Raw genomic sequence first — 21,836 nt, forward strand, 5'->3', positions numbered from 1 at the left:
GCCGAGTGTGGTAGAGATGTAACAGGGAGGAAAGCTCGCAGCAGCCCGATGGCAGACTTAACAACAGTTCAGTTCAAAGTTTAAACAGTGGAAAAAGGATTAATACAACTAGGCGCGAAACAGCTGCACAGTATTCACAGAGTCTAGCAGACAGCAGAGGTGGTCAGTGCAGGGCAGCAGAGGTGGTCAGTGCAGTGACAACAGTCCAGGCCAGGTGCAGTGACAACAGTCCAGGTCAGGGAAACGGAGTAGTCAACACAGAGCTCCGATGAAAACAAGATGATAGAATATAAATAAATATATCCGAACCAGACAAACAGTACAAACAATCCAGGATACGAAGCGGCAGCACAATCGCGCACAGCGTACTCGACCCAGAACCGGAAGTCAAAATTTCACTCACTTCTGTGGCGCCGTGCTCCACTTTATTCCTATGGGTGACATCAAGCGACTTCAACGCTTCAGCACAGCATTCCGGGAAGGCAGCGCTGCATTTGAACCGATTTGAATGTAGAAATGACGAGAAGCGCCACATCACGCGTCAGTCGCTACGCAAAAGTGGATCTCCACGGTCACTGCTCTCACAGGACTTCACGAAATCAACAGTTACCAAAGAAGTGTGTTTTTGACGGAGCGGTCCCAGCGATAAAGGTTCACTGTCGTGCGCGGTGAGTAAAACTGCTTCAAATGTCTGTGTTGTTGGCAATCGTCATTTAAGTAAACATCAGTAAACAACACGATCGTGTATAACGTTAGTTAATTTATCAATGGAGCATCTATGGTGTGTGTTTAAATACATTTGTTTAGCTGACCACTATAGGTGTCAGTTTGTTTATTGTAAAACCACCCAAAAATAAACCATGGGGAGGTTCTCACAAAGGGTGCTTCGTCATTCAAATGCGCTAACGGTTACTCCATTGTTGTTCTATGTATAAAGTTACACTAGTCTGACGTGAAAAACCATTTTGCTTGCTAATGTTTAGTCGAATACAATAGTCCATAAACCAAGTCATGTCCTCATAAACTGCGAGTAAACACACACAAATGTTGACAGGCACTAAATACAGTACATACCACAGAGACGGACGTCCTGCTGTTGTTGCTTCTCCTGTTCAATTTATTTCATCCTCCGGATCTGATTCTGGATCATATATGTATTAGTTGAATCTGGGTAGCGTTTTCTTCTCCGCGCTTGAAGACGTCACAGCTTTGTGTGCGCTCGTCATTCTTTAGCTCCCACACGATACGCCTCCAGGCACTCGTTTTTTTTTCCGGAACGACTCGGTACAGCCTATATTTCTTTTAAAAATATAATAAAACTAAAGACTTTTCAGAGATGTGAAGGATGCAATACTACTCTATAGGTACTCAAGATGAGATTGACTGAAACTGAGTGTTTCACCCCCCCCCCCCCCCCCTTAATGTTTTTACTCTACAGTTGTTTAGTTGTGTTAAATTAAATTAATTTATTAATTTAAATGCAATTTTAATTTGATTAAATATTAAATGAAATTTACATTGTAAATTAGTAACAATATTTGTATATAATAGCAAATTGTCAAATTCAAATAAAAGAAAATCTACTTTTCTCAGTTTTCATAGTGAAAATATGAAATGTGCCATAGTTTAGTGGAAGATTGCTGCCATCTATTGGGAAACAAACAAAAAGTTTAGTACTCATCAAATTTCTTTAAGGTTGACAGGTCTGCAGTTAGATCCAGCACCTACTGCACTTCTCAAAAACTGCCTATCTGTAATCTCCACTACTATTGCTCATCTGATAAACTGTTCTTTTTCTTCTGGATATGTCCCACTATCATTAAAAACAGCTGCAGTCACTCCAAATTTAAAGAAACCTGGGTGGGACTTTTGATATGAGTAACTTCAGAACCAGCTCTAATCTTCCTTTTGTCGCTAAGCTCTTCGAAAAAGTAGTTGCCTCTCAGCTTAAAACTCATCTTTCTGCTAACTTGATCCCTTTCAATCTGGTTTTTGGTAAGGCCACAGCACTGAAACAGCAATTGGTATAAATGACTAATGGCTTGCTATTGTCTGCTGATTCTGGTTGCCTTACTGTTCTCATCATGCTTGACTTAACTGCTGCATTTGATACTACAGTATATCTCATCATATACTTACCTCTCGGCTAGCAGATATCGGCATCACGGGTAATGCTTAATCTTGGTTCATATCATATCTCAACGACAGCCAATTTTTTATTACCATTCATAATTTCAAATCTTCTCCATGTTATCTCTCTCAGGGTGTTCCTCAAGGCTCTGTTCTTGGACCACTTCTGTTCAATATTTATCTGCTACCATTAGGTCACATTGGGCCTCATTCATGAAACAAGAGCAGAACGAATTTCTGTGTAAATCTTTCATAAAGCCGCTCTGATGTAAATTTTCGGATTCACGAAAATATCCGTATTTTCAAAATGTTAGTTGGTATGAAAGAAATGTACACCTGCTCCCTACCATGAGTAAATGGTGCGTAAAACATTTGAATGTTCTGTGTTGTAATTTAGGCAAACTGATGACATTGAATTTTGATGCAATATGTAGGACAGGCCTACCATAATATGTTATGAGAGTTGATTTGCTCCGTCTTTTTTGTTTTGTTTTGTTTGTACTGTTTTATGTTGGGTAATAGGCAGCGCTCGTCACTGTCATTTTTTACCAGGCCGTCCAATCACAGTGGAGGAGGGGCAGGATAAAAACTACACTGACCAATCATCCCACTTGTACACACAACCGAACAACAATAATAGAGAAGTTAATACTGCTTTTTACTACATATTTAAATTCAGTAATATTCATCAAAATTAGATACTAGTATCACATTACTGCCATGAATATTCTGTATCATAGCTACCAAAGTATCTCAGCTGGAAAAACGCTGCCCTTGCAAAGCGCTTTCAAGCGCCACCAGCTGGCTGTTTTCAGAAGAGCACCAGGTGTTTAGCTGGCTAAAACATGCTTTGGTGGCCAATTACTCTCTTTAACATTTATGCAAAATACTGGATCTAAACTTGAGAAAGAATTCCAGAAGATTTCCATTTGAGCCCACTCCTTCGCCACTCTCCCCCTGGACTCTGGCCATACTTGAATACCTGTATTGCTGACATTAAAACCTGGTTACATAGAAACTTCCTTAAATTTAATACCAATAAAACTGAGGATACTGTTTTCGGTCCACCATCCCTGTTAAAAAAGTCTTTAACACAGCCACAATTTACCTTGCAGCTACTAACAGCGAATAAATATGGTGTTTTGGAAGAAACGTAGGCTATTTATTAAAAATGTTGATATTACTAATATAAATCACTTTTATAGAGGCCGTTTTCGTATTTTCTACGGGTGTTTAATTTTTTTAAAATTACAAGTATAATAGTTTATGATGTTTTATATATTTTAGAAACCATATAGCTATGGTAATGAGGAACATTGTTCACAGAAGTCATAAAGGTTTGGAAGGACACGATAGTGAGTAAATGATGACAGCATTTAAAAGCAGTAAATTTACTGCATCCTAGCTCAAAATCATCAGTGCTTTACTGTTAAATGCATTTCTGTATGATAAAAGTGCAATATTAAGTTTGGGCATTTGCAGTAAATTTGATAATATCTATCATTATTTGTCCTGAATTTACTCAAATTTAAGGCCCTAACCCCAGCAAAAAACATTAATGGGGAACTCATGGGCCGGATGGGCTGGGTTTCCAGGGCCGAATTTTAGCCCCAGTCCAGCCCCTATTATTATTATTATTATTATTATTATTATTATTATTATTATTATTATTATTGCAAAGTTATGTGCTTTCAAACATGGCTATTTAATGCCATCTCCCGTGACACTTTTTAATTAACGCTGTTAATGTTCATGTGTATTGAATGAGGCATGTCTTTGGAGAGCACTATGAAGGGAGATTGGGATCTTATGCTTTTAAAGCTAGCTTGCTATTGTTAGCCTCTCTGAAATTGCATATACCCTACTTTTTAAGTTATGTGGCTGAACTATTCATCTTATGCATGGTATGCTAACAAACCTTTTAAACTTTCAAAAATTCCTGTTTTTTAAGCATGCCTTATTCTCACCTGTAAATAACATCCTGAGCTTCAGCTGTGGCAGGTGTTCTCTCAACCCGGTTTCTTACCAGCTCCAACCCGACAAACAGGCCACGGCCCCTAGAAAACAAAATGTTTGACCTGCAACTTTAAACCTCTGGTCAATGTGTGTTCTAGACATACTTTCATCAGCACTATTACAAGTGTACCTCCGTCACAAACAACCCCAGGGAAATGATTTACACAAGACTTGCAACATAGAAAGGCCATGTAACTTCAATATCTTATGCAAACACAGTCAAGGTTCCACCGTGGCACATTATTACTAACACAGCCTTTATTCACATTGCAGAATTTTTTTTGGTATATGAATAAAGATGGCATTCTGGATCTGATAATATCTATCAATTACTGTAATAATATTTTTTAGAAGTTAGGAGGGAGTTAACAAACCTCACGTCACCCACCAAGGGGTGTCTTTTCTTCAGATCATCCAAAAGCTGAGTCAGGTAACTTCCGACATGCAGGGCATTGCCTTGGAGATCTTCCTTCTCAATTACATCTAGCACCGCCAACCCAATAGCACATGATACTGGGTTACCGCCAAACTAGAGGACACCAAGATGAACATTCTTCAGCTTTTTGTGTTTCATGAGAATTTCTGGTCTGGGCTCTCTGTTGTTCACACATCTGGGGCCTCATTTATAAAATATTCCATAAAAACTGTCATATATTTGATTATATATTAATTTGAATCTCAAATGTCTGTATGTGTGGTTCAGAGAACAAACAAACAAAAAACGTGTACGTACACCTCTCTTCGATGTGAAATGTGTAAATCGCTAATGATCTTAAAATTGTGCGCAGCAAAATGATTTCAGATCTCCGACTTGTAAAACCGGCCTAATATCATTAACTAAATTTAAGCCTCAGTCAACTTTCAAATCCTTTACTTGAGAATGGCGAGTGGAAAGAATTACATGCAGTACTCCAGCTCTCTGCCCATAAGGAAAAGTGTGTATACCTGCTTAAAACCTGATGTGATGCTAATCACCTATAATGTTTTTACAAACATTATAGGAATGTTGCAGAGGATTTGTGTTTATGCATGTTATAAATAAGGCCCCTGTTAACAATGCAAATAGTATATTTATTATTTCAGTCTTAATCCATATAATTGAATGCCCGCTATTGTCAAAATATGTTTTCTTTTTGTCCTCACTGTGTTGAAGTACTCCATTCCAGATGACATGAAGCTTTCAGCAACCTCTCTAGTGGTGATCACGCATGACATTGGATGACCATTTCCAATAGGTTTGCCCATTGTAACAATATCTGGTACAAAATCTTCTCCCTGTAGCTGGAAGCCCCAAAAGTGGGTGCCCACCCTACCAAAGCCCACCTGGACCTCATCAGAAATGAAAAGGCCTCCTGCATTTCTCACATGCCTGTGGTAAAACAAGGAATTAAACAAAAATAGGAATGTATGCATATTATTTCATATGATACATGCATTATAAGACATCAAAGTGTGCATATATCATTGTTTGATAAATGCACACTTCGAATACAAAGTGATTCATGGGCACAGAAAAAAACGTTATAATTGGATTAACCAAAAAATTGTTTGGATTAACCAAACTATATTGAAAAAAAGACCTGCACCAGTCACAATTTGAATTAACTTGTCCACCTTAGGTCATCAAAAAAGAGAGATGTGTGCTGAATTTACAGATACAATTGACATAATTGAATTGTCACTTATTGAGTAAAGCAGAAGAGCAGCAATCATGTAACTAAAATGTTTAATTAAGCACTTGGTAGTACATACTGTGCCACTTTCTGGAAGTAGCCCACAGGAGGAATGACTTGTCCTCCACAACTCTGCAATGACTCAGCGATAAAAGCGGCAATCTGCACAGGAAAGTATCACATAAGTCTCTTGAACTTTAGTAAGTAATACGTGGAAGGTCCTACTGATGACAGCAAACTTTTTAAAAGCTGCTTTAGATGTCTATAACAACCACTGACAGAGCTGAAGAAAGCACAGAACATAGAAACCAGGCACATACACAAGGACTTCATGCCATTTTGACACAGTTCCCATGATGTTTAGGCACACCTGATGTCACTTTAGCTGCTTTCTCAGCCACAACTACTGTGTTTCACAGTTGCAGCAGCCTAAGAAATACTAACACACATACAAGGAACAAGAGGCCCAACTAAAGCAAACGCTTACCACAATGGCGACTTATAATAAAACATAAATATCAACATCTAAACCTCTATTATTTCTCAGTAAGAGCTTCTGTAGACATCTGACAGAAATAGTCAAAGTGCCTCTTATATCTGTGATTAAGGGCAGCACAGTGTCTCAGGAAAACACTGGCTCCTCACAGCAAGATGCTGTGAGGTGGAAAACAAAGATGCTGGATTGAATCTTGAGCAAGAGAGTCTTTTCTTCAGGTCTGGTTTCTCTCACGAGCCAAAGATTTATGAATTATTCTAAGTTGTCTAAAGGTGTGAGTGAAGTGTCTTTTATTTTCATGATTTTTGGACAAACACACACTGTCTGTGAATTGCTTTGCGATTAGATATAGAAAATATGTCCACAATGAGCACATTTGAACTAGTGTTTAACCCAAGGGGGTAATCTTGCACTCGGAAAGCGTTCCACCCCTAGGGGCTGCCATTGCTAACCAAGCCATCACCTGCTGTTAGCATCCCATTGACTCCCATTCATTTTTGAGTCACTTTGACAATGAATAACTTTACATCTGAGACGTTTAAAGACTCCATTGTCCATTGTTTATTTCTAAAGAAACACGACAATGCATAAAAGGCTCCGTTACCTTGTATCTTACACTATCGCCCCGCAAAAAACACGGTGATTTTTTTTTTTTGATAGTATTTTCTGATTTATGGAATGATAAAAAGAAATATCCAAAATCCCCTTTATAAAATAAATTGAATCAACCAAAAGAAAAAAAATTGAGCCAGGATTTTGCTCTGTCAAATGACTTTCTTTTCGCTTTTGCTCTGTCAAATGACTTTCTTTTCAACTTAGATGGTGGAGAAGGTGACGTTAGCTACAATGATTGAGTGAGCGATCTGTAAGCAACTAAACAGTAGTAGTAAACGTAGTTAGCTTCTTGTTTACCTGTAAACTCCCGATGATTCAGCTGTGCAATTCCGCCTGACAATGAACATGGGCTGACATGCAAATGTTGGGGGGCATACATATTAATGATCTCACTGATTGCGTCACAGTTGGCATCATGTTGATAATCGACTGTTTTTCTGTGGTGTATTTTACAAACGATTTACATATGAAGGAGGAGGCAATGGTGTTTGAGACTCACTGTATAGATACTGAAGTCTTGTTATTTTACTATGGCGAGGTTAATTATTTTTTTCTTTCTATGACACCTTTAACATTTAACATTTACAGTTTTTTTCAACTGCTTACACACAAAATTGTTACTTGTCACACAATTTTTAAAACCTGACACTCAAACACCAGATCCACACACTAAATCTGCAAAACCATACACTATTTTTTGGCCTTTTACTCAGTTTTCAATTTCATTAAACACTTTTTGCAAAACCCAACACACAATTTTCTAGGCAACACACAAAAATCTGACAGGAAGTTTCTTGATTTTCTTTTATAAACACAACCAATCAAAATGCCACACTAATTCATCAGTGCCTCATACTAACTCCTCACATCTGCAAACACTTGTTGCTTTACTTAACAACAACCAATCATAACTTTAGTAGTGGCCTATAAATAGGCCAAAGGTCAAGTAATAGCTTTTGGACAATGGATGCAAACAATGCAGACAGAGTAAGAGAAGTTGTGGAGACACTGATGCTGCCTCCATCCAAGGTTGGATACGTCATACAAGAAGGTTCTTTCCACGGTGTCTGGCAAGAGGGAATATAGCATGTGACGTGGATGAAGTATTGTGGCCGGACCCAGCCCGGAGGAGAGATGGAGCCTAGATACACCCAACCATCTCCACATGCAAGCACACACATTATGTTTGGTTTTACACTAATTGCTACAACACTACATATTTTTGATGTGTTTTTTTTTTCTTTTCAAACTGTGTACACTAATACTACATTTACAACCACAAAGAGCAAAAAAAATAAAAACATAAATAAAAAGTTTGGTTTCAATTTTGCTTTTGTTTTTACTTTATATATTCAACAGCTCTCTCCCAATTACATTCATTCATGTACATGTGAGCTTTTAAAAGAAGAGCTTTAGGTTTTGAATAACAGTGTGTATATGACATAATCAAAAATATAACATTATGGTAAAGGTGTTTACAACGTAAGACAAATGTTTGCTTTTGAAATATGTTTGTGATATTTTGAAAGAGATGTGAGGCATTTTGCATCTTGTGTGTGGAATTCTTGAATTTGTGTGTTAACTTTTGAAAAAAAGAGGAAACCTTTGGAAAATGTGTGTAAGCAGTTGAAAGAAACTGTAACATTTAATCATTTAGCAGACGCTTTTATCCAGAGCGACTTACAAAAAAGGGGAGAGTAATAGAAGCAACGAAACAGACAAGGCCAACAACAACATTGACTTCCATAGTATTTTTTTTCCCCTTTCCTACTATGGAAGTCGATGGCTCCAGTTAACTCTTTGGTTACTGACATTCTTCAAAATATCTTCCCTTGTGTTCAGCTGAAGAAAGAAATTCATACAGGTTTGGAACAACTTTGAGGGTTAGTAAAGGATGACAGAATTTCCATTTTAAAGTGAACTATCCCTTTTAGAGTTTTATTTTATTTATTTATTTATTTATTTTTAACCAAGGTCTTGCCTTAAGACAGAGATATGTCAATTGACTACATTCATAAAGTAATGAATTATGAATTGCAGTTTTAAAAAGAAAGGTATTCAGTAACAGACCAAAGTTAAAAGGTACAGTTAGAAAAGAATGCTAATTCCTGGGGATGTTAAATAATATTGATGGACATAATATTGATCACTCACCTTACGTCCCTTTTCATGGGCCTGTTCAATTACATCTTTGACATTTTCAGCATAGGCAGCGGCAGGGTCTGGGTGGTCCTCACGATATTTGCCTCTATAAATGTCTGGACTGAGAGCCTAAGGAATCATCACATTTATGAATATTTTGTCAAAGTTTACAGTGCAGAAATCTCTTGAAATGTACATAAAACCTCTACATTTATACTCTTATTTTGCAGTTATGAATTTTTTTTTTTGTGGTATCATTTAAAAAAATTTTTTCCATTTGGTATCATTTATGACTTGAATTGCAAAAATGTTGTGCCAATTTGTATATTAAAAGTGGGGTAAGTGTCATTTCAAAACCGTTTTACAAAACGGACTCAGGCCGAGTCCAATAACTTGTAGCCAATCAGCAGTAAGGGGCATGTCTACTATTGATGGTGAGAAGAGAGCGCTCATTGCACGTCATTATTCAAAACATATGATGGACATTCGCTGATAACTATATGCTGGCTTTTGCTTGAATATGCTCATGTGTCATGTTTGCTTGTTTGTGCATTTACGATCGTATTGTCGCTCACTTCAGTGATGATAAAGACCTTTTCATTTGCACACCGTATGGAGCATCTAAATCTCCTCACTGTCTGTTTCAAATGTCAGCATACAAAATGTGTCCAAAAAGTAAGATACTATGCTCCAAGTATATGTGTGTTTCCTCTTTTCATGATCTATATAACCCTTATCCAATCATAATTGTAATATGTCGTTAGCTGGACTGTTTTGCTCGTGTACTATTAGTTGTTCATGAGAACGGTTTGTGTTTTTGTGATCGCTATAACTCTAATCTGGTCATAATTGTAATATGTCATTAGTTGGACTCGTGCTCGTGTACTATCGAGTTGTTCATTAAAACGGTTTCTGTTTTTGTGATGGAAGGGTGACTTTTTTTATTGAATATTCGACCTGAATTCGTAACACGCAGATTCTGCCATAGTCATTGCCTGGGTTACGTATGTGTGGGGCGGAGCTATCAAAATAGTGGCTAGACCCTTTTGAAATATCAACAACGGTTACCAGATAGCACTTACCCCACCTTTACAGCTGCAGTAGGTAACTTTTATAAAAATTTATTTTTTTACATATTTGTTAAACCTGTCATTATGTCCCTACAGTAGACTATGAGACAGATAATCTAAAAAAATAAAATAAAATAAAATAAAAACTCCTCTCAGTGGTCCTATTGGCATTTGCAGAAATACACTCCAGGTAAGAAACAACCAATCAGAGCCAGGAGGAGTGTCTTTCAATCAAGCTTGTGCGTGCTGATCACACCCCCTCGTACGCTCTCATGCACCACATGTACAGGCGTTCAAATTGAATATTACCAGTGTGTCGCAGCTTTGCTTATGGCCGACAAACAATACAAACTGCCAATTACTCGAGTGGTACCTGCTCATAAAATGAAAATGGGTAAACGGAAAAAGACAGATGACGATGATAAAAAGAAAAAAAGAAAGAATTAGATAGAGCCCGAAATAAAACGAGGGTAAATATCGGAGCGGCTGGTGGAGGGAGCTAACGTTACGTGTCCTGAAAGGATTAAAAACCGATGCAGCCACATTTCTGCTTGACAAGTAAGTTTCCCTGCTTGATTTGTTTCATTCCTCAAAGTCGCTGAGGGTGTGAATTCCTCGTTGGAGCCCATTGACTCAGTGTCAAAACTCTAGTCGCATAACAGAGATGAAATATCACGCACTGTGCAAAGCAACTATTGAAACCTACTAATTCACTGGCTTGTCATGTTGCTGAAATAATGTACTAGCAAACCTTATTTGGCATTACATATTGATAGAATAATTACTTTTGTGTAATGTTAGTTACCATTATATTATCTTACTAACTATTTATTACTTATACAGGGTTTTTCCTGGGTCAGAAATGGTCTTCGGTGGTGGCTGACCAGTCATGGTCATCCACACACACGCATTCACGTGCACACACACCCCAACAGTAAAAGTACATACCCGCGTGATCTGTGAGCCCAATAGCCTACTGACAATAAATGTAAAATAGATGCAAACATTTTTTTTTGCTTTTTTGTTGCTTATCTAATTTTGATATCTCATTATGTATGTCTTGATGTTTGTTTCTTTAGTTCCTCATTTTTACACAGTTTGCATGGTTTATGATTCATTATTTTGGCAACAATTATTAAAAAACAGCATTAAAAATTGAATAACAAGTCTAATTCTCTGCCATAAACAATTTAACTTGCATTGTTCTGCTTTCACCTTATTCCAGTCTAACAAATTTTTTTGTGGTAATTTACTACACATTATCAATATAAATACTCAAAATAAATATGAGTTTTTATTTTTGTGTGGATTAATACTGTGGATTATTTTGTGGATTAATACCGTGGATTATTAAAACTAATTCTTACTATGCCCTCTTGTTTAATAAGGCACACTTAATTCTCATTTCAGAGTATTTATTTTTTACTGTGGATTATTAAGACTAATTCTTACTAACCCCTCTTGTTTAATGGGGTAAGCACACTTAATTCTCATTTCAGAGGTGTTGTGAGTAAATGATTACACACCGATTCATGAGTTCAGACATTTTACCATTTTGTCAGTTCTGTTGATTTTGACTGATATGCGCGAGTGAGAAAGAGAGAGAACGGTGATGGTTTTGAAGACAGAGAGAGCGCGCGTCTCTTAACTGAGTGTCAGAACGAGCAGAGAGTCAGGTGCATTAATAATCTACATCAATTTATAAATCACAATAACTCATCAAATAAGGATTTGGCGGGACAAAAATTTGCTTTGACGGCCGCCAAAAAATGTTCAATGTAGGAAAATCCCTGTTATAGAAATAGAGCCACACCATATAGTTACATTACATGTATTGCAAAATACGTAATGTTTTGAGGGCCAAGTTTGTATTCAAAGTATGGACAGGCCATAGTCAATGTTAATCATATTGTGAATGTGCCATAATTGTTTATCCGCCATTATCGGTAGCCCTGCTTGCTACTAGCCTGCGTGTTCACGGCAGGCTCCATTGTGATGGGGAAGGAGCTGTGGAGGGAGGGCTATAGCATAGCAGAGAGCAAGAGGGAGTGACCTGTGAGTTGTGATTGTTCACATTTTCAGGCTAAAGCCCTATTTGGACGGTAATTGTTTCTCGTGGGGTCGTACGGTATTTTCATCATAGTCTGTGATTTTATTGTCGTCCAAATCCAGAATGTCAGTGTTTTTCTCCGACCACCTGCGGGAGAAAAACAACTGCATTTATGCTATAACGACTGATCTGAGACAGAGGCAGGATCCAAGTGCAATATTTATTCAAGGATAATCCACAATTGTAGTCAGAGAAAAGGTAAAAGGTCATAAACAGGTAGGTTAGTCCAAGCAGGCAAACAAAACAAGGGACAAAGGCAAAAGGGTAATCTGAGACATGCAAGAATTCCAACGAAACCAAGAGCCATGAAACCAGGGATAATGCAGTGCTCAGAAATGCAGACAATACAAGACTTCACAATGAATGACAGAGATAACCAGGCTTATATAGGGTAAGGTAAACAGGATAATGAGACACAGGTGTAAACAGTGAGTGCTAATGAGTCTGGGCAAAGGATTATAGGTAATGTAGTTTATGATAGAGTGACAGTCCGGGGTGGAGTGCCGTCTCATGGTAATCATGGGCACTCACACTGGTGAATCGTGACATGCATAGTTCTTTTTTTTCTTTTTAGTTTTCCCAAACACTTCCCCGTTACCATTTGTTCATCAAACAGGCATTGCTGCCTAAAACCCATGCCACTAGTTGAGCCAATGTTACTATAGATGCTCTAACACCAGAGGTTGTTACTCATTTACTTGAGTACTGTACTTAAGTACACCTTTTGAGTATCTTTGCTTTACTTGAGTATTATTTTTTCAGTAAACTTTGACTTTAACTTCACTCCATTTGATAGACAAATATTGTACTTTTTACTCCACTACATTTCTATCAAGGTCCTCAAAGTTGAAATTAATTTCTGTAGCAGCTTTGAAAGTCAGTTTATTTTTTTATTTTATTTTATTTAAAATGTGTTTGGGTTTTTGCAGGCCACCTTTCAGGAATCACTTTTATAGGGTCACGTGAAGTTCAATGATTTCCCAGCATTTTTTTGAACACTGATCAGTTTATAGCAAAATGGAAGAATATGTGACAAATAATGGCAAATATGTCAAAATGATAATTTTGTCGAGTATTCACATTAACAAAGTTGATTATGTCTTAAGTGAAGGTAAACGGTAAACGGTAAACGGTAAAAGGTAGTGAGTTAATAATTAACCATCTGACCGGATGACCAGAGGTCCGATAATCACGTAGCCTGGGATGATGTAATCACCTTACAGAAGTCCCTTGTATGGCAACTATACTACTAATTAACAGATGAGGCGCCACATTATAATCCCCAAAGAAAGGATTTTGTGTGTTGAAGTCCTGGACACCTCAGGCCTTTTGGGTTGCAGCATACACGTCATCCAAACAACCCCCCTGCTTTCGACCTCTGACCCATACACACACACATACACAGAGAAACTGCTCTGAGAACACACAGATCAGCAATATATGGACTTTTAGATTAAATTACCTCTTCAATGTACCAAATATGTGTATTTTTATTGATGCAATGTCTTTATATTATGTATTTGAACTAGCTAGGATTTTTACTGCCTGTAAATCAAATTCTGTAGGCTAGTAACTGTAAAGCCTGTATCTCTGCCTTCTTGAATGTCAATACTATCATGCATGGTATCGTTAAAATCGCAAACGCCCGACGCCAACTAATTCGGTATTTAAATATGCGACAAATGGCATCAATATGAAACTATACACTTTCCGGAAAAAGAAAGAATACATCACCCATCTTTGTTTGAGTCACAAGGAAAAGGGGGCTTTCAATAAGAACAAAGGGGGTCTTGTGACCCATTCTGCTCCTGATTGAATTATCTCAGCCTATCTCATCTATTAAACCTAGACCCACAATGACTCTTTGCGAGCGCCTTCAACCAAAGACAGACCCGCTTCCGCGCTTCCAATTTGAGAGATGGGATGAAGAGATGGCACTTTTCCGCCACTCTGGAGAGATGACCGATTGAGCCAGGAGCGGGTGAGGAGAAACGAGCAAACCTGCCCGAAAGACACGACCAGCAATCACGCCCGGAAAACTCCTCCAAGAACATCCAAGCTTCATTGCCTTGAAGAGACCCTTAAGAAACTGCAACAGACCTACACACCTAAAACTTAAATGCAAGTATCCTATTTCGCAATCAAACTGCGCTTAAAGGTTGTCTTAAACATTCCTGTTTACGGGAATAGTATGAATTAAGTTGGGGTCTCTTGGAAAGAACTGCGTGATAAAAGTTGTCTCCATCTCTCTCTCTCTCTCTCTCTCTCTCTCTCTCTCTCTCTCTCTCTCTCTCTCTCTCTCTCTCACCCTCTCATTCTATGTTACTTTTGTTTTATTCGTTAAGTTTTGATTTTTCCTTGTATGTTGTTTGTTTTGTTACCCACATATATGCATGTTTTACCCTGTGTGAAATCGTAGTTTTGTATACTCTAGTGTTTATTAAAATCCAATAATTACATTGAAGTGAATGCCTTGCTCATGGATTTGAAGTCACTGATGACGTAAGATCTTAGTAATACAAAACTCAAGCTTAATTTGTAGCTATTTCAGTAATACAAATTGTACAAATTTATGAAGTATTATTTGTCCTGATCAACCAAATTAATATTTCTTCGAGTTTTTAATATTGATACTTGATGAAGAAATCCCATTTTCCACTCGCAAGACGAGAAGAAAATCTGGATGACTGAAGTCGACTTTGATAATAACAGGATTAAAAGTCCCGTTGTAAAGTTAATAACTAATGTACAACCAGCGAGTCACATTATAGACTCATGAATATGAGTCCCATTTAAATAAATTATTCCCCGAGACTCGTTATCGCTACATGTGTATATAGAGTATTGGATTCATGCATTCGGCCTTAAAGTGACAGCAGCTTTGTAAAGGGCTTTGTAACTTTTATATAAGTATTTACATGAGTTTAAGTTAGTCATGCTAGCATGTCGGATGGAGCATCACTGACTGGCTTAAACCCTGTTGGCAAAGTGAGCATTATACAACAATAATAAAATAATGCGTTGACATAAAAAAGGTTTTTTATAAAAGAAATTTACTTTTTATACTTAAGTAATTTTTAAAACAAGTTCATCTGTACTTTTATTCAAGTAAAAATTTGTTTATACAACTTTCACTTGTAACAGAGTAATATTTAACCAGTAGTACTTTTACTTTTACTCAAGTAATGAAGTTGTACACTTTGTCCACCTCTGTCTAACACCAATGCATTGATAGTTGAATGCATTGCGGAAAGTGTTTACACTACAGCTTATGAAAAGCGTACCATTTCTCTGCATATTAAGTTAGGATAGAATAAAGTAATTGACACTGAAAAATATGGCACAACAATTTATATGTATTAAATAAAACATTTTTTTAGCTCTAAAAAATAATTTTATTCTAAAAAACAACAGAGTTTGCATTCTGTATCCACTTAAGGTAGTGTAAGGACAGGGCAGTAAGATGAAACTGAGCCTTTCTACAACATGCTGGCAGTAAACAAAATGATGTTATGGGTTGTCTTTTTATTATTTGTAAAAAGGTATTTCAATGCCACAGCAAGGACTACATTCAAGTCACAAGCCCCCTGAATTAACTGTACACCACATTAAGCTTGTCCATATTAGAGTCCTGAAAAGAAATACCAAGCGTCTTGAAAGAGACTTTCCATAAAAAATACATGCTGTTGTTACGTATCCTGATGTGGATCAGTAACTCGTAACACGATACTGACTGATGACCACAGTGTGTGATGTCTTACACAAACGCATACAACACCATCATCCACAGCAATTTGTCAGTTGTGTATAATGAAACAATGATGTGTTTGAAACAATCATCATTGTAATAGTGCTATATAAATAAAGTTGATTGATTGATTGATGAAAGTATCTGATATTTTAAGGCATTTGTTGAACTGGGGCCTGCTCTATAATACAACCTCCTATTTTATTTCTATTTGTTCTGCATTTAGTTTGCAAGACATTAATAACTTTGTTAGTCATGCCATATTAATCTGCAAGGGTGGACATACATTTTTCACATATTAATAAACAGAGAAAATATTAAGAATTGTATTCTTTAGGTTTTTCTTCGTTATAATATCAGGACAGTTATATCAATTTGACATTTTATGTCCACAAATTATACAAAATAATTTAAATTCAGAAATGAAATGCATGCTCATCTTATAGGAAGTGTATTCAAGTCATTGTATTTGTGAATTGAATATTTAATGCAAATGATTAGATCCCAAAAACATTAGCAGTGTTTAATATATGTATGAAATGATGCATTAGAAAAATAGAGAGACATTAGAAGTTTGGCTACACATTATTAGTGTGGCCTTCTCTGAAATGTTTTGACTTCAAGAATAGTGTCTAAGTACTATGTGCATATGACCTTATGTCAAATCCAATATGTCAAACGTCTCATGTTGCAACACTCACCACATGCACATGTTGGCTCGTCTCTGCACCAGTCATCTGATGAAACTTATATGGACTGATATCAATGAGTGATGACACATGACCATGGTAGGCACTGCAGGAGAAACACACTGAATGCAAAACTGACAAGAATCAACGTAACAAAGTTCCACCATGTTTAAGAGGGCTTAGGTTATCTTATCTTCTAATTATTCTTTTGCTTATGTGAGTGAAACATTGGCCCAGAACAAAGCAAACAAAGCAGCAATAAATCACAAACCAATGTTCATTTAAATAAACCCAAAGACGGGGTGATGCTTTTTTTTGCACAGCATTGGTTAAGGATACCAACAAGGCATATGCTGCCTATGTATATCCATAGGAAAAATAATGTGAATGTTCTCCACAGTATGCCCAGATAAAAGACTTAAGATAAAGTTAATATTTAAGCTATGAACTTCACCCTTCTAAGAACTTGGTTACTGTTTAGATCCCAGTGCAGAGGAAGAGGAGACAGCCAGTGCTGGACTTACTTCTCCAGTGTGATGATGTCTTTGTGACCGGTGTGCTGCCAAGCCAACCTCAGGGCGAGATCATTTGCCTCAGACCTATATGTCAAAACAGAAAAGTTGCTCATGGATTTGAGTCACCATGCAGTAAACTGACTTGATTATCAAGCTTCTGCCTTTAACACTGAAAACAAAAAGTGTACCTAGCTAATACCTAGCCATACAACAGTATGAGTACAAGTTCTTTTAGCAATTTGCTAGAATACTTTTGCTAAAAGCAGAGGACTTCAACCCTGCTCCTGGGGACTCACTAGCTGTCTCATTTCGGAAGGCTGCGTCCTCCGGAGGTCGCATATGAAGGCTGCATACGTCATAAGGCCGTCTCATTTCAAAAAAGGGAGAAGGACACTCCAAATGCAACCTCCGAATGTGTCCTTCTTTCACAGGAATTCGGAGTGTGTATGAGGTGTAGCCTTCACGGCTGGAGAGAACCCACAATTCTTTGCGTCGCCGTTAACAACCATCTTTTTTTTAATTTTTATATTATATTATATGAAAAAAAAACGGTACCACCGCCAGATATAGATGCAAGCGTAGGTCTGGTGTTTAAATGTATTTTTAATCTCTATTACCTCCAACAGATAGTTGTGGTAAACAGGATTACAACTGTTTAGTGCTTTTTTTAAAAACGTTTAGAACAGTACATTGCTGTCAAGACAAGAAACATTTCATAGGCATTTTCAAGTTATAAATAATTTTGAGACTGAGCGTGTTGGCATAGCAACGTGATACTTCCTGCCTGTGTGTCCTATGAAGGACGTCTCGTTTAATTATGATTGAGGACATTCCGTATACTGCATCCTACACAGGATGTGTCCTCCAGAGGACGCAGCCTTCGAAATTTTACGAAATGAGACACAGCTACTGTCCTGCAGAGTTTAGCTCCAACTTCAAAGACAGCTGACACTAATCAATATTTTCAGGATCACTTGTTGAAAATACAAAGGCAGGTTTGCAGGACAGTGAGCATTCCCAGGAGAAGGGTTGAAGACCTCTGGTTTAAAGGATTAGTTCAGTTCAAAATTAAAATTTTCTGGTAATTTACTCACCCCCATCACATCCAAAAAGTTAATGTCTTACTTTCTTTATTCAAAAATAATGTTTTTTGAGCAAAACATTCCAGGATTTTTCTCTGAATAATTTACTTTATTGGCAACCAACGGGTCAAGGTCCAAATTAATGCAATTTCAAAGGGCTTCGAAGAACTCTGCACAATCCAGGCCAAGGAATATGGTCTTATCTAGCAAAACAATCTTTAATATTCTTAAAATAAATTAGAATGTATATACTTTTTAACCACAATGCATGACTTCGTGTTGTGCTTCTTCACAACGTATGATGTCATGATGTTAGAAAGCCATGGACAGCTGTGACCTAAATGGAAGTATCGCCCCAGTAGGGCTGTCACTTTTTATCCGATATTCGAATATGCATTCGAACATGACGTGAAATATCCCTAATTGAACTATAAATAAACTATCCGGTTTTTAAAGTGCCATGTAGCACAATTTTTTACAGTTGGGTGCGTTTACATGGAGCACTGTAATCGGTTTAAAAGTCCAAATCTAAATGAAAAGCTCTATATGGGCGGCAGTGGCTCAGTGGTTCATGTAGATTGACTACGAACCGAAAGTTTGGTGGTTCGATCCCCGTTCCACCTGACCAAGTGTTGAGGTGGTCTTGAGCAAGACACCTAACCCCATCGGCTCCCGATGAGCTGGATGGTGCCTTACATGGCTGACATCACCGTCAGTGTATGAATGGGTAAATGTGAGGCAAAAATGTAAAGCGCTTTGGATGGCCATAGGGTCTGTTAAAACCGCTATATAAATGCAGCCCTTTTACCATATATAAACCAATTCCAGCTGCTGGAGAGGAAGGCGTCGACATCTGATGCGGTAGAAAGCTGTGATGATTGAATAGTGGCAATTCATATCAATTAAGTTGATAATATGCTGTTTCAAACATTAAGTTAACAATTTAATTTTTCCATACAGGCTGTGGCCTGAGTCCTGTTTATGACTTTTAGACTGTTAACGCATTTGTGATTGAATCTCTGTTACGGCGGTGTCCATTAAAAAAAAAAAAAAAATGAATGGGGTCGTAGATATTCGAACATATTTGAATACATCGCTTGATATTTGATATCCGTTCGAATTAGATTTTTTTCAAAAATGACAGCCCTACACCCCAGTGTTAAAACCAACGTTCAAAGAGTAAATCAAATGGCCTTTATAAAAATAATGGTAAAACAACAAAGTCAGACAATTTTAAAGCTGTAGGAGAACGAGAGTTTTTCGGCATTGGGTTGGAACTTCCACCTATGTCACCGGGCATGACCTTTCCAATGTTAAGACGTCATAACACGTGAAGAAGGACAACACTGAAGTTGAGCATTTGTGGTTAAAAAGTATTATACATTTTTAAAAAATTATAAAGAAAATTACATTGTTTTGGTAGATAAGACCCAATTCAGAGCCTTTTGAAGCCCTTCAAAGCCCTTTGAAACTGCAATGATTTGGACCTTCAACCCATTGGATGCAATTGAAGTCTATTAAGTGGAGAAAAACCTGGAATGTTTTCCTCAAAACACGTATTTTCTTTTTGACTGAAAAAAAAAGACATGAACATCTTGGATGAGATGGGAGTACGTAAATTATAAGTGAACTAAAACTTTAAGTGCAGATGAAGCTTGGTAAATGTTGCTGCATGATGTACTGAAATTCTGTAATGAAACTTTCTCACCAGCAGAAAAACTGCATGTTTGATAACCTGTAGTTAATGCCCAGCCCACACCTTAAACATCAGTCATTACAAAACTTTCACCCACAGTACTCTAAGCACACTCCTGATTAGACCATTAGCGATTGGCTCTCAGCCAATAACTATATGTGTTAGTGGTTATTAACATACAAATGATCTACTGGGTAGGTTTGAAGATTTGTGATCTCATAAACATTTTCAAGAGGTCTGGTTGGTAATAATATCTCAACTTGTATGTGTAGGTATTATTTAATTCTTGTTGTTTTAAAAGTGCTTATTATTGGTGATTTTAAAATCCATGTAGACATTGACAAAGATGCATTGGGATTGGCATTTAGAGACATTCTAAACTCTATTGGAGTTAGACAATACATTTCAGGACCCACTCATCGCCATAAACATACTTTAGATCTAATAATGTCACATGGAATAAATGTTGATACCGTTGAAATTCTGCAGCAGAGCAATGACATCTCAGATCTTTACCTTGCATCATGTATACTTAAAGGTGCCCTACAATGAAATATTGAATTAACCTTCCCATAGTGAAATAATAAGAGTTCAGTACATGGATACTGTGAGTCTCAAACACCATTGCCTCCTCCTTCATATGTAAATCTTGTGAATCAAAAACACCATGGAAAAATAAGTGCTTCTCAGCATAACGAAAACTGTGAAGCAAGCGTTAGGGATCATTTATATGCACGCCCTGAACATTTGCATATGTCCAAACATGTTCATTGTTAGGCGGAACTGACGGAGAATCATCGGGACTGCAGGTAAACAAGACACTTGAGGATAGCAAAAACGGCAGTTCTCATGGCACGTGTCATGTTAAGGGGTGCAACGGATCGCAGTTGATCCGTGATCCGAACGGATCAAGATCCACGGTTCGGAACGCACGTGACCTGCGGATTTATTTGATTTTGTTTTTTGTTTTTTTTTGCGGATTCATTAATTGTCTTAATCTTAATTGTTCAGCAATTGCAGAAGTAAAAGACCGTTTCATTTGCCGATATTGCTTTTTAAGTAATTTTGTTCCTTTAAACTACACACAACAGTCGTTCACGTGTCAGGAATCAGTCAACAATGGCTAGCAGAGGCGCAGAAGAACTTGAAAAGCCTCCCGCATCATTCACATCGCATATATGAGAGCATTTTGGCCCCATTCACACCGCAAGTCTTAATGCTTAATTCAGATTTTTTGCTCAGATCTGATTTTTTGTTTGGCTGTTCATATTACCTTTTAAAATGTGGCCTATATCTGATTCCAGTGTGAACTGTTTGAGGTTTCAAACTAACCCGCATGTGCAAAAGAACAACATCAATGACATCATACGCAGCACGCTGTTTCACTAAAATGCTTGTGTAATGGAAGCCATAACATGAACATGTGCTGAAGAGGAGAAGAATGAAAAGAAAGAGAGCAAAATTAGTTATTTTGGCCTCTTGTCACATTCCTTTGGCACTGAAGCCACGTTTTTCTGTGTCCCCGTTCTTCCATTTTGTGTGCTATTTTTTTTCAAAAACAAAGCGGTTACAGTAGGATACTTCTAGCATAGCTTTAATTGAAGTATCTCCCCATATACTAATTAGGTCTAACACCTTACGCTCCCTCCATCGATTCGCTCCATCGCTGTTCTCCATATCTAGTCAAGTTTTTAATGTTACTGTCTGTGTCTGTTGTGTCTAACTCGCCGGCACATAATTGTGTCAAATGTCTATATAGATTGACGTAAAAGTCACATCCGCCTTGGTTGTTCACACTGCGGCCGCTTTGGAAAAAATCAGATCTGGTTCAGATTTAGGACCACATATGTATGT

At 37.4% G+C, this 21,836-nt stretch overlaps 1 protein-coding gene across 2 annotated transcripts in view; it reads right to left on the bottom strand.

The window, feature by feature from the left end:
• etnppl (ethanolamine-phosphate phospho-lyase) overlaps positions 1–21,836 on the bottom strand; it is a 101,697-nt gene that overhangs the window by 22,626 nt on the left and 57,235 nt on the right. For both annotated transcript variants that reach the window (XM_067431961.1, XM_067432030.1), the window contains 7 exons: positions 17,214–17,288; positions 16,702–16,795; positions 9,085–9,201; positions 5,899–5,981; positions 5,290–5,515; positions 4,521–4,675; positions 4,098–4,187 (listed from right to left, as the gene is read on the bottom strand). In XM_067431961.1, the coding sequence (XP_067288062.1) occupies positions 4,098–4,187; positions 4,521–4,675; positions 5,290–5,515; positions 5,899–5,981; positions 9,085–9,201; positions 16,702–16,795; positions 17,214–17,288 (840 nt within the window). The remainder of the gene's footprint in view (positions 1–4,097; positions 4,188–4,520; positions 4,676–5,289; positions 5,516–5,898; positions 5,982–9,084; positions 9,202–16,701; positions 16,796–17,213; positions 17,289–21,836) is intronic.

The sequence above is a fragment of the Pseudorasbora parva genome, chromosome 1 (assembly GCF_024679245.1).
Source record: "Pseudorasbora parva isolate DD20220531a chromosome 1, ASM2467924v1, whole genome shotgun sequence".
NCBI lineage: Eukaryota > Metazoa > Chordata > Actinopteri > Cypriniformes > Gobionidae > Pseudorasbora > Pseudorasbora parva.